The sequence below is a fragment of the Otolemur garnettii genome, unplaced genomic scaffold (genome assembly GCF_000181295.1).
Source record: "Otolemur garnettii isolate 467f Iridium unplaced genomic scaffold, OtoGar3 scaffold00131, whole genome shotgun sequence".
Lineage (NCBI taxonomy): Eukaryota > Metazoa > Chordata > Mammalia > Primates > Galagidae > Otolemur > Otolemur garnettii.
Genome location: NW_003852526.1, coordinates 1,436,904 through 1,449,915, shown reverse-complemented (window position 1 = coordinate 1,449,915; position 13,012 = coordinate 1,436,904). Strand labels below are relative to the sequence as shown.

The 13,012-nt window shown below is 37.1% G+C and overlaps 1 protein-coding gene across 1 annotated transcript in view; it reads right to left on the bottom strand.

Moving 5' to 3' along the window:
* Positions 1-7,256: 7,256 nt before the first annotated feature.
* LOC111727923 (CD166 antigen) overlaps positions 7,257-13,012 on the bottom strand; it is a 20,039-nt gene continuing 14,283 nt past the window's right edge. Inside the window, exons 5-9 of the mRNA XM_023518208.1 lie at positions 12,594-12,729; positions 12,187-12,320; positions 9,599-9,731; positions 7,665-7,703; positions 7,257-7,378 (exon numbers count right to left, since the gene is read on the bottom strand). Of these exons, the coding sequence (XP_023373976.1) occupies positions 7,257-7,378; positions 7,665-7,703; positions 9,599-9,731; positions 12,187-12,320; positions 12,594-12,729 (564 nt within the window). The remainder of the gene's footprint in view (positions 7,379-7,664; positions 7,704-9,598; positions 9,732-12,186; positions 12,321-12,593; positions 12,730-13,012) is intronic.

The following is a 13,012-nucleotide window of genomic DNA, read 5'->3' as shown; positions in this document are numbered from 1 at the left end:
CGAAGAGATGAGAAAGGGGGAAGGAGAAAAACCATTTTCTACTGTGAGACGTGCAAGAGGAAGCCTGGACTCCATCCTGGGATGGCTTCCAGATGCATCACACTCAAAAATTATAAACAAAACTAAACAAAACACATTCATTATTTTATGTCACCTAAAATAGAAAATAAAATAATCAGATGAGTTCACATTTATGTTTTTCTCATTTAAAATTATAGGATAATTATAAGTAACCTACCAAACTCTGTCTTTCCCATAATAAATGAGAGATGGGGATTACGAGCAAAAAGGTGGCAGAAAATTCAGTTGGAAAGGGATTTTTTTGGTCATTCCATTTAGCAAAATATTTTTCAGTCAATTGATTTTGGGGAAAAGGCATTTATGAAGAATGAATACTTGGGTTGCAGTGTAAATTATATTATGTATTTATCTTAAAATTTCCTCATCAATTTCCCTTTTTAGGAGCTTTATAGAAGAACATTAAAATCATAGAATCATAAGTGAATGTGAGGAGAAGAGAGGGGGCCCTGTAATCTAAGTTATAAGGCAGAGAGAAGGCTTGGCCCTGTGTTCAATAAGCCTGGGGTTTTATACTCATGTGTCAAGTCTGAGCTGCAAGAACTTGGACAAATCCTTCCTCTTAAGCCTGCTTGGTCATCTATAAAACAGGACCTGCTCAGAGGGCTGGAGTGAGGACAGATGTGGTGGTTCATATGAAAGCAGTAGCAGGTTACGGGAACCAAACTGAAGGTGTGTCATGGAGCTGATGTCCAAGGTCATACAGCTATTGAGGAGAAGGAGGGAGTTCAAATCTACGTCTCAAAACCTTATTCCGTGTTACTCCTGTAAGTGCAGCGCCTTTAAGGGGCAAAGGTGCTTTCCAGTAACTTTCAGAAGGTTTTAAGACTTTCTTTTGGTGAGAGTTTCCCAATACTATAAACTGGCTTTATATATAAACTGGCTTTAAGATCTCCTGGAAAGGAGGCAGGCACCTTCTCTGGGGGAACCCTCTATGTCTGCCTTTATTTGAACAATAATTGAGAGAAGGGAGGAGACAGGGACAGTGAAGGGAGGTGAGTGATGGTCACAGCCTGTAAATCACAAGCTAGTGCTATCATTTTTTTTTTGAAAAATAAGATAAAATACTCTAGGCAAATTTTATATTTAGAAAACAAAAACAATACTCAAAATAATCTGCCCATGAAAGAATTTATGAGATTTTAGATTTTTCAAAAGTGGGAGTGTGTATAAAAGATTGAAAACTCTTACAGGAAGTGTGAGGAATTCTTATCTCTTCCTAGTTGGAGGGCTGTGTAATGTGAGCATGCTTAACTCCTGCCACAGAAGGTAGTAGGTTTATGGGTAGTTAAGACTGGGACCAGTGGCAGTGTAGAGTTGCCACTTAGAGCTAACTGGCCATTGACAACTGTGCAGGTAATTAGGATCATGCCCAAAAGAAGAGGTATTTTGCCTCTTCCCTGGTCACAGACATCAGCAGAATGAGTCTTCTCTTGGGCCAAGCGTAATTGAAAAGCAAGAAGGGAAGAGGGGGCTCTAATCCCCACTGAGAATTGTCAGAAAATACTTTATTCGAAGAAGGAAATAGAAAAGAATAAGTTATTTTTCTCATTAGTGCAACTTTCAATTTTATATTTTTACAATTTCTAAGATGCTACAAAGAAATTCCTTAAAGAAAGAGGCAACAATTTTTTCCTCAAACAGAAAATGGCCTTTCCACCCTGGTCAACAGTGAATATGGGGACCATTAAGTAAGAGATTTGGGATCAGGATTAATGCAACGATACTAAATATGTATGAAAACAGGATGCAGTCATGGTTCCAAGTGTTCCTTTATGTGGGGTGATGCTGAGACTGCATACAGCATGGCTCATGGTATAGAATGAGACTTTTTATTATTCAGCTCTGGAAAAGACAATTAAAACAAATGTGATATTTTTAAAAAGTGCAATAAATATACATAAAGGAGACATAAAATATAAGAACATTATATTTTGCTCTGAGACCTTTCTTTCCTCTGGAAACATTTAGGTCACACACAGTGGAGAGGGGAGGGTGTGATGGATGGTTTTGCCCTTTGAGATGCTGTGATTGACTCCTGCATCCACATTATTCTATTTCCCCTCTAGTCCACTGTGTTAATTATAGTTTCATAGAATGATGGGGGATTTTCTTTTATTCCTTCTGGCTGCCTGCCATGTTATGGGGAGAGAAAAAGAAAGAAGCCAAAACTCGGATCATCCTAACTTCTCATACAGGTAGAGAGTGAGGTGACCTCAGGGCTGCCCTTAGGAAAACACTTTTCTCCATAGCCAATGGGCGTTCACAGCCAGAGATGAACTCTCAACTCCAAAGAAATCCCGCTATCTATCACAGAAAAATATATTTGAAAGAACTGTAGGAAATTTGGAATAAAATACTTAACTACTTCTGTTATCTTGAGTAGTCTAATGCCACCGAGAGTTAGATACTATGAAATGATGTTAATTGTATGTAATTTGTTACATTGTTGAGGATTTCTGTAAAAGAACCCACCTCAAAAGAAAAAATATAGTATGTGCCCATGTAATGATAAAAATGTAATGATAAATGAGAAAAGTCATTTAACATGTGCTATAAATGGTCCTCCACCACTATTTTTTCAATTTATGCAGTGGAGAGTCCTACTTTCCTCATGAGGACATATATTAGTTTTTAGGATTGTGTACTAATTGAAAAATAGAAACAAGATAAAGATCAACTTTCTTCCTGTCCTATATATCAAGAGATAGCAATGGGAAGCATTCTAGAATGTCCTAATACAGCATTGTTTTTCTGGAAGCTTCAGTGTTATAGGCAAGTTCTCTTTTCCCTTCAGTCAATTTAGAACTGTCTCTGTTTTATTCTGAGAGAGGCCTAGAATATCGGAGCACTTGCACATACACAGCACAGCTAAGATAAGACATTGGTGATTTTTAGCTTCTGAATTACTGATATGTGGCACAATTTTCATGCAGATAGTCTTGCAATCTACAGTTCAAAAAGGTGAATCCCTGGGTAAGTTTGCAAGAGTCACATAATATGGTATGTTGAGATTACAAACGCCTGGTTAATAGTTGCTTCCAGTTGAGTGAGAGGAAGTACTGAGGACAAGGGGCTCTCAAGTGCACCCAACCTGGAAGTGATGGTTTTTCCCTACTTCTAAAGGCCACTTCCTTTCTACCTTTACTTTTTTCCTCTTCATCTCCTTTAATCTTTTATTCTTTCTTCTATTATAAGATATGCAAAAGAGGGTTTGGATCTTAAATAGTAAAGTTTACTTCCTGTAGAATTAAAAACAATATTTGGAGGCTACAGCAGAGAGAAATGGAAAAATAATAAAGATTAACCACTGAATTATTTCTAGTTCTTTAATGTTCTCCTACCTGCTAAACACTAGATATAGAATGGACCTAGTCAATAAATATATTTTTGCTTAACCCTGTCAGCTAATAGCCTACATGTTAAATGATTAGTCATCTGTTCTCATTATCCAAACATCTTTCATTTAAGAAAACATTCCATTGGGAAGTTATATACCTCATGCAACAAAGGAGTCATGAATCCTTACTCTTAAGTGAACACTCCATGTCAAAATGAGAAAAGAATGCAATTTCTAAGTATTTCTTGCTGTAGTTCTCCATAGTTAAAACAGATATAAAAATATGTAGCTCCTATGAGTGGAAGGGAAACACACGCTGGCTGAGTAGTCATGAAGTATATGAACAAATGTACTCTTAAATTCTACTTAGAAATAAAAGTGTTTGTCTTCCTCTTTCCAGTGATGTTTAAAATTACCAATGCAAAGATTTTCCCCTAAATGTTACTAAAATTTGACAGCTTTGCTACCTATATCTCAAGAATGGCTTTAGAAATTCTTAACTTGAAAGCTGTCATTATGAAACTGCACTTAACTCTAGACAACTAGCTTAAGGGGTTAAGAACACTAAATTGGCTTGGCGCCCGTGGCTCAAGTGGCTAAGGTGCCAGCCACATACACCCAAGGTGGCAGGTTTGAATCCAGCCCAGGCCCGCCAAACAACAATGATGGCTGCAATCAAAAAATAGCCGGGAGTTGTGGCGGGCACCTGTGGTCCCAGCTACTTGGGAGGCTGAGGCAGGAGACTTGCTTGAGCCCAGGAGTTGGAGGTTGCTGTGAGCTGTGATGCCATGGCACTCTAACCAGGAGGACAGCTTGAGGCTCAGTCTCAAAAAAAAAAAAAAAAGGAACACTAAATTGTATTGCAAAAATGCTAGCTTATTTTCAAGGGCATAAGCAAGGGGTAACTAATTATGAATGCAAAACACTTAGCAAATCTGAAGTGTTCCACAAATTCTTAATAAAAAAAAAATCACTTTGATCCTTGGTATGAGAATTGTAATTTATTATCTTGATTACCCATAATATTAACTCTATCACAGATGGTGCCCTTTTCCATTTAATGACAGTTACGTAGATGAAAGTTCGGGTCAAATGATAGAAGTTGCACTTAATTTAATGAGGTATTTTAAAGGAAATGCTTGAGGTCTTAACCTAAAGACACTAGGAAGCCAAGTGTGCAGCACTTACTTATCTATGATTTTAATTTGGGGTCACTATATGGTAGTAACAAATGAAAGAATACACACACATAATATTATTTTATTCATAGAAGGAAAAATGGTGTCTGATGAGATACTGGCCATTAGAATGGGATGCTTACGGATGCTGAGGTTGCTCCAAGAATTTAACATTAAACTGATCATAGTGTAGAGCACTACTATCAAATGCATTTTTTAAGCTAATTTTTGTATACAAGAGAATTCTATTTTTATTCCTTTAAGAAACAAAATTACTTTGGATTGAATCAGAAATCCTAGTAAAATGGAAATACCCTACAACCCAAGTTGTTGTACTTGTGAATATCTGATCATGGATTTTAAGGGAGGATATGATTTTGAATATCAGGAAACTTGTATACATAGAAGAAAAATTTCTATGAGATAGATATTGCTTCTGGGCAACTGTCTGCATTTCCCTTCACTTATGTGGTAATAGGTCTAAAATTTCCATAGATGCCATGGACATAAACCCTTGTGAAGTGTTTAGAGGTAAAATTTTCATTGCGAAAAAGGCATATTTGTTACCAAATATGATGGTTCCTTTTGTGTATTGACTTAACTGTGTCATGCGGTGCACAGACGTTTGGTCAAACGTTATTCTGGCTGTGCCTGTGGGAGTGTTTCTGGATGAGATCAACATTTCAGACAGTAGACTGAGTAAAGCAGATTACCCTCCCATACATGGATGGGCCTTGTTGAAGCAACTGAAGATCTGCATCTAAGGAAAAGGCTTAGTAAGAGAGGGAACATCTCCCGCCTGACCTCTTGAGCTGGGACATTGTTTTCTTCCTGCCTGTAGAGTTGGATTGAAACATCCATTTTTCCTGAATCTTGACCTGCTTGTGTTTCAGACAAGAGTTTCCACCATTGGCCTTCCTGATTTTCAGGCTATGCACCCAGAGGGAACGACACATTGGTTCTCCTGGGTCTCTTGCTTCCCAACAGCAAATCTTGGGACTTCTCAGTCTTCATAATCATGTGAGCCTATTACTCATAACAAACCTTTCTTTACACACACGCACACACCCAACTAGCGTGATTCTCTGAAGACCTCGGACTAATACACTGAGTATTGGTTGTTACTTCTCAAGATGAAGGAGTGAAATGCCAACATCAGGGGGTCAGGGTGACTTTGCCTCAGGGTGAGAACATACACCACCTGCGTCAGTCACAACCACACAACACGAAAAGTGTTTCTGCCTCATATGGCAAAAGGACAAAAATTTAGGGAAAGTTAGAGAAAGGAAGCCCAAGTGATTAAGCGCAAAGATTCTGTCTTACATGAAAAAAATTATGTCCCTGCCAAACTGTGTAACTTTAAGCAGCTCTTGAACCGTACCCTACCTCAGATTTTTCAGATAGATTGCTTGAGCCCAGGAGTTTGTGAGGTATGATGATGCCACTGCACTCTAGCCCAGGATAACACAGCAAGACTCTGTCTCAAAATATGTATCTCTCTCTCTCTCTCTCTCTCTCTATGTATATATATTCATGTAAATTATCAGGATAGCAACTTTATAGATGTGCTGTGAGAACAAAAGAGTGTATCCAAGCTCATGTTGCTAGGTGACTTCAACATTTCTGAATAACTGTCCTCCCTGGAGAGCAGCTCCATTTGAATACTGCTTCACTGGAATTGCCGTATTTACAGGATAAGATCATGGATCCCCATTTGCATCTGATTTTTTCCCTCAATCTTATTTCAATTTAACTTTCTTAAGTTTTATTTAAAGGGGATATGTCAGATATAAAGAAAATATAAAATTAGGTCCAAAGTTGCCACCAGCTATAGATACCCCATTGCAGAAACCAATTGACTCATTTATAAGATTAGGGGAGTTAACTAAGAACATGCCACAAAAGCAGGAACCCCACTCCCTCCACCCCAGTCCCATCTGCATCTGCTAGGGAGTGAGACCATGTGAAGTATGAGGCATTGTGTATTTTAAGAATCTTCATTGGTTCATCAAGTTTTCCTTATAATCCACTGTCAGATGATTTGGAAAATTCATACAACCTGTCACGTTATATGACAAAATATTTTTAATCTAATGTCTCTAAAGCATTTTAAAAGTAGTCTTGGTACTTTGTCTAATCAACTTTAAAAAACTCAAGCCAAAATAATTCCATATTTTTCTCTGAAATAGATTTGCAAATGGAACAAAGTCAACAAACTAGAATAGAAGAATATTGGCAATAAGATAGTCCACCTCATTAGCAGTTTCATCACTGGCCAGCCTTGTCACTGCAAAGACACCTGGGAGTCCCTACCAGAGGTACTAGCCAAAAGGTTGACCTTTAGGTAGTACATGCTTTGAAAACATTCGCCAAAGCACTAACAAAAACAGGAACAAATACCAGTCAAAGAATTAAATTCAGACTACTGACTGAGAAAAATAAAGGGGCACTTGGGAAGTCACACCCCAGGTTGTGTCTCTGATACTGACATTGTAGTCACTGAAACAAAATCATATTGAAAGAAAATCTGATCAATTTGATCTGAAAGATACGTCTTTCTCATTGTAGAAATTACATGCACAGGTGGAGTGGGTCTAATCGACACACTGTGGTTTCTCCCAGGGAAAGGGAATGAACAATGAAGCTCTTTTGGCCACAACTCACTTTGACTTCTTCATGTACAGCCAGTAGACGACACCAGCAACGAGGGCGGCGAGGAGGAGACCAACGACAATTCCCACAATCAGTTTGGCCTGGTCGTTCACCTTTTCTCTGTTTTCGTCTAGAACAGAGAAGAAAAGTCCATGCAATTATAGACAATGCCAAGGATTTTTAAAAAGAAGTTAATCTAATATATGCTTTTAAAAATGTCTAAGGTTCACTACTATGATGAACATGCAAACTTGTGATGGTAAAGGGTAAAACTTTAGCATTCTTACTATCTGGTCTCATTTGCTGTTTTAGTTCAGGTCAAAATTGTGGACAGATAAGAAAATGACTTATACTATGACACTTCATAGATCTTGAGCTGATAGTCAAGGAAGAAGAGTCAGCAGCAGAGTACCTACCACTTATATCGTCTGCCTCATCGTGTTCTGGAATACTTACTGAAATGAAAAATGTTAATATGAAATTAAAAACAAAATTTGTTGATATATGAAAGCCACCTTTACCATTATAGTATGATGTAATAATACTCAAAGATAAAATATCTATTCTACAACTAAGGGTAATAAAAAGCCAAAAATCACACTTAAGAGAGCATGACCTTTCCTACAAAGAAATTAATCCTGTTTTAAAGAAGAGAGATTCGTTAAAACCGCAAAGGTATTAATCTACTATAGAAAATTTCACAAATTATGAGCTACCATATTAGTCTGAAATCCATATAATTTTTATACTATCTACCACCTTTTCATAATACTTCCTTTTTAGGAGCAAAAAAGTTGGTACCTATGCTATTGATAATGCATTCTTTCTCAATTTTTCTAAATATTTCCTGTCCTGATATAGGAGAATTAATTTTCATCTTCCAGCATCAAGGGCTTACCCTAGAGATGTTCTCAAAGTGGTAAGGATAGAGGTTGAAACTGGGGATGTCTCAGTAATCTCTAAGAAGCAGCCTATGTGATATTTGCAAAAGCCCTCCAAATGATTCCAACAGCACTAAGCTCTTGGTTCATTTTAAGAGTCACTGCTGTGATGAAACATCATCTAATGTTAAACTGCATAAATACTCTTCAAATTGCCTGGGCCTGCATCAGAAATGCCAGTAATGTCTATTAAAATGCATATGCCCAGACCCTCCTCACATATACAAAATTGGTATCTCAGGAGGTGTTCGCTGAGTTTGAAAACAACTGGATTTAATGTTGATCAGGCCACTGCAAGGCTGAGAAAATCAAAACATAGCATTCAATGTGCCTAAAATAAATAGAGATGCTGGTGTTCAAGATGAAAGGAGAGGTTCTCTTTCTGGGGAGGATGAATCAATACTCCCTGAATTGCATTCTGATGAGTCAATGCACTGATTTTAGAGTTACATTGGTTTTGTTCTCTCCCCCTGTTAATCCATCAGGCTTTTATATCCCAGTCATAATCTATTAGGGGATTTGTATCTTTGGACAATTATTTTCTCCTAGCTCCTGTTAATTCCTAGCCAGTGTATCCCTAGCTGGCTAATGTCACATGTAGGATTTCAATCAAATGAAGAAGAATAAAAGTGTGGAGGGTCAGTTAGCATCCTGTCCAGAACTGAGCCTCATTTTAGGCCAGTCTTCATTTAATGTTGACATAGCAATAGGAAGAATTGAAGATTATAAATACTTTCTCATTGAATGCAAAGGCTTTCAGAAGAAGCTGCTATTTGTATGTATATATTACCCTGATTTCAGCTTTGACAGGTCTTTTTTTTTTTTTCACTTTCTATGACATAATGTCTTATATCTACTCTTAGGCTATGATTCAGTATGATATGATAAAAAATTTATAAACTAGATTTCGTGAATTCCAATATCAGTCCTGCCAATTTGCCGAATGACTTCAACTTTGTGGCGTTCTTGTACAACATAAGGGTTGCATAAATACCACAAAGAATTGGAATGCAAAATAACAGGTGAAAGGGAATGAAGGTTTACCAGATTTAAAACTGTTACAAAAATGTTTTAAGATAGTCTTTGAGCTATCTCTACCCTGAACACAAAACAGGGATTAAAGGAGAACAACTCATTTCTTATCTCTGTTGCCTTTGGGAAACATCTTGTACAGGATAAGTTCTCTGACCCAGAAAACATGAAATGATTTAACTGTCAAGACAAGGGTAGGGTAGAATGGACACCAGGAAGGAAGAAAAAAATAACCTCATGATGATGATATCAAATGCAAAATAAATAAATAAAACTTACCATGATGCGGTACAGGAAGATGGAATTGAAGATTTTAAACTAATGAAGAAAACTTCAAATTTTCTTACTTTTTTTAATGCCAGAAATGAAATACTCACTCGCAGAGACATTCAAGGAGTTTACTGTTCTCTCCAGCTGGTTTTCTGCTGTGCAAGTTAACGTAACATTTTCTTCAGGGGAAATGATAATTTTACTATAATACCTGCCATTGATATAAGGAGATTCCTCTGTCTGGAAAAAGAAGAAGGAAGACGGGCTTAGAAATGAAAATAAATTTAAATTCTTGAACAAGAGTAGAATAGTGTGGTGCTCTGTAGTGCGATCTGAGGCTCAAGGGGTCATGATCGTGGTGAACTATATGAGTATCTCAAAGAGCCAAAGTTTAATGAATCCATAATGAGATTTCTCTTTATGTTTTACTGTAAATTTTAATAATTTAATTAATTGAACTTTTCCTTTTTCATAAGATCTCAGGTTCAGTCAATATTTTGGCATGATGACACATCTCAAAATAGTTAGTGATTATTTAACCACCAATTTTCCCTCAATAAAGCCATTAATTTAATTATTTATGAACTTGATCACTGTTCTTCACTGTGGGGATTAATTCTTTTATCTTAAGCACACATGTACATATAATTTGCTCATGGGTAAGTAAAACTATTTTTCTAAATTTTTCTGTTGTAAATAAAAAGGATGAGTTTGTTTAGAGTGACTGCTAAGTCCCTTTGTTTTTTTGTGAGGTGTTTGTGAAGCCAATCACATTTAATTCTTCTGAACATAAGGAACAATCTACTTTAATCTTATCTCCAGGACTGGACTCCTAAATCCAGCAGGATGGAAGCTTATATGCATTTATGCTCTTTACTCAGTCACTTCCTACACATCATTTTCCACAGTGTTCCCTTTCGATGTGGGTAAGTGCCTTGAGGACAAGAGCTAGCCTCATGCTTTGGGATATCTTCTAGTTGTGAGGGGCTGAGAAGGGGCAGAGATAGCTCATAGTTGTAAAATAATAGATTTACCAAGGGCTTGAGGAGGGAAAAAATAAAAGATTACGGCAGGATCAGCCCAAACCAAGAGCTAGAAAAATGACATATCGCCCAATGGGCCAGAATCAATTTCTCCTTGACAATGAAGCATGGCATTATTTTTATCCTCATAGTAAGTTGACCTGCTATTTTCTTACTTCCCAGTAGGATTTTTTAATCTCTACAGAATATACGTATATTTGCTCATTTCTAGAATGGCCTTCTAAATGGCCTTTGTGTCTTTTCATTCATCAAATATTTATCATGTGCTTATTTTTCTACTTTTTACACCTGCATTACCACTACACAAAACTTCGCTCTTTTTTTCCTGTACTCATTGCTTAATTGAACTAGACAGAAAAACAACAAAGAAAGAAAGAAACAGACATTTTTGATTTTAAAACATAGATCTGTATCTTTTCACCAATTCAGATGGTTCATTCTGAACCAAGAAAACTGCACTTTCTCAGGTTTAAGGGGCCAAAGCCTTCTCACCCCTTCTCTCATCCTCTCTCACCGTGTCTCCATCACATCTAACCAAATCAGGAGTTATTTGGTTCAAGGGTGCTGACACCTTGGTGGGCTTTCCCTATCTTATATGTATCACCCATAGGTGAAAGAGCTATATCTACCTTGTTCTGCAAAACTGTACTGTGTAAGCTGGACCAGTGGCCCAACTTCCCTAGATGGAGGAAGAGTGGAGATTTTCACTTAAAATGAATTTTCAGCTTTTTGTCTTATATATATATATATATTTAAAATTTCAACTAGGTTAAAATCTGGAAAAGAGGTCACAGAAAAGACTCAAATAGTCAAATGGCACCACCAGGTCATCTTGATGAGTCTTTATTTGGTTCTATTGAGAAGAAAGAATATGAAGACTGTTGTAGAGAAAATAGAAATAACAAGTGTGTCAGTAACCCATGGAGATTGCCAAGCTAGAGAAATTATAGTTCAGATAGTTCAGAATCCCTAGTGGCCAACCAATTATCTCTCTCTCTCGCTCTCTCTCTTTTTTTTTTTTTTGTCGAAGACTTAGTTTTAAGAGTAAATTAAGGTTGGGTTCATAAGTTATCTAATCTTTACTACGGTAAAAAATACTAAAATTTGTTTTACAACCCCTTTGCTTTAGAAGAACCCATTCCAGACACTGTATATAATATGGAGCTTGACTGTTTCTGGCCCTAGCCCTGGAATAAGCATCACATCACATGCTCACAGCAGTGACAGCGACTGTGTCCTTCCTCCCCTTTTCCCATGGCCCAGGTTTAAGGAGAAATATCCCTTAACATGCATAAATAAACAAAGTAATGGAGGCTACTCATACTCAGATGTGTGCGTGGGTAATGCAGAAGTGTATACCTTAACGTTTTGATCACCCACATTTTGGCAATAAATGACCATGAGGCAAAACCCAATTTACACTCTTTAAAGAAAACACAACTGACTACCGCATCACGCTTCTTCCATTTTCTGTGGTCCTGGAATTTAAGATTTCTCTTTGAGCCTTGCTCTTCCTTTGAGAAGATTAAAAAGTTAGCAAAACCTTCCATGGAGAAGACTGCAAATATCATATGGTCAACCTACAGTTTAGGTCCCTAAAGAAAACCCCACACTGGACCAAGCGCAGCATATAGGAGAAGACAAATACTTGCTTGGTTTATGACGCTTCCGCTGCCAGTAATTGTCCACTGGATAGCTGGCTTCGGAAAACCTTCCACATGGCAGATTATTGTTTTAGACAATCCACTGGGATCCGTTTTCTTTGTCATTTTTATTTGTGGTTTTCCTAAAACATCATTACAATTTAAATATAATATTGAGCTGACATCATAAAAGAAACCAGGTATTGAATTTTCAAAGAATAATTCAAATTGGTTCCCATGAGATATGATGGAGATGAGATATAAATGGAGCTCCCAAGAGTAAGAGACCAACTTCCCAATGAGATATAAATGGAGCTCCAAGAGTAAGAGACCAACTAAGAGAGGACTCAGCACTAAAAGGGATCGAAGAGCAGAGAGTAAAGCAATACAGAGCAACTTACATGTAAATTTATTACCTTCTACAATGAGCGTCAATGACTCTCTTTTCTTTAGTCCTTCAACCTCTTGCAGGGCAGTTTCGCAGACATAGTTTCCAGCATCCTGATAATGAAGACTAGAAAATGATGGGCTAGACCGAAGCCTGATGTTATCCTGATTAAATGAAAAGTAAATTACCTTACATGGCACAATTGCAACTTTCCTTGTATTTGTTAGATAATAATTAAGCCTAAAACTATTCTTCTGGGTGTCATAAATATGCAAGCTTATTTTCCTTAACTTCAGATCCTTTCAAAATGGATTTCCTTTTTTCTTCGTAGTTTCAGAATTAGGCATATTAGAGCTATATTTCAGACTCTTTTATGTACTGAATTTATAATTAGGAACAAGTTCCTAAACTGTGGAGATTCAATTTCCTTATTTTTCAATGGGATCA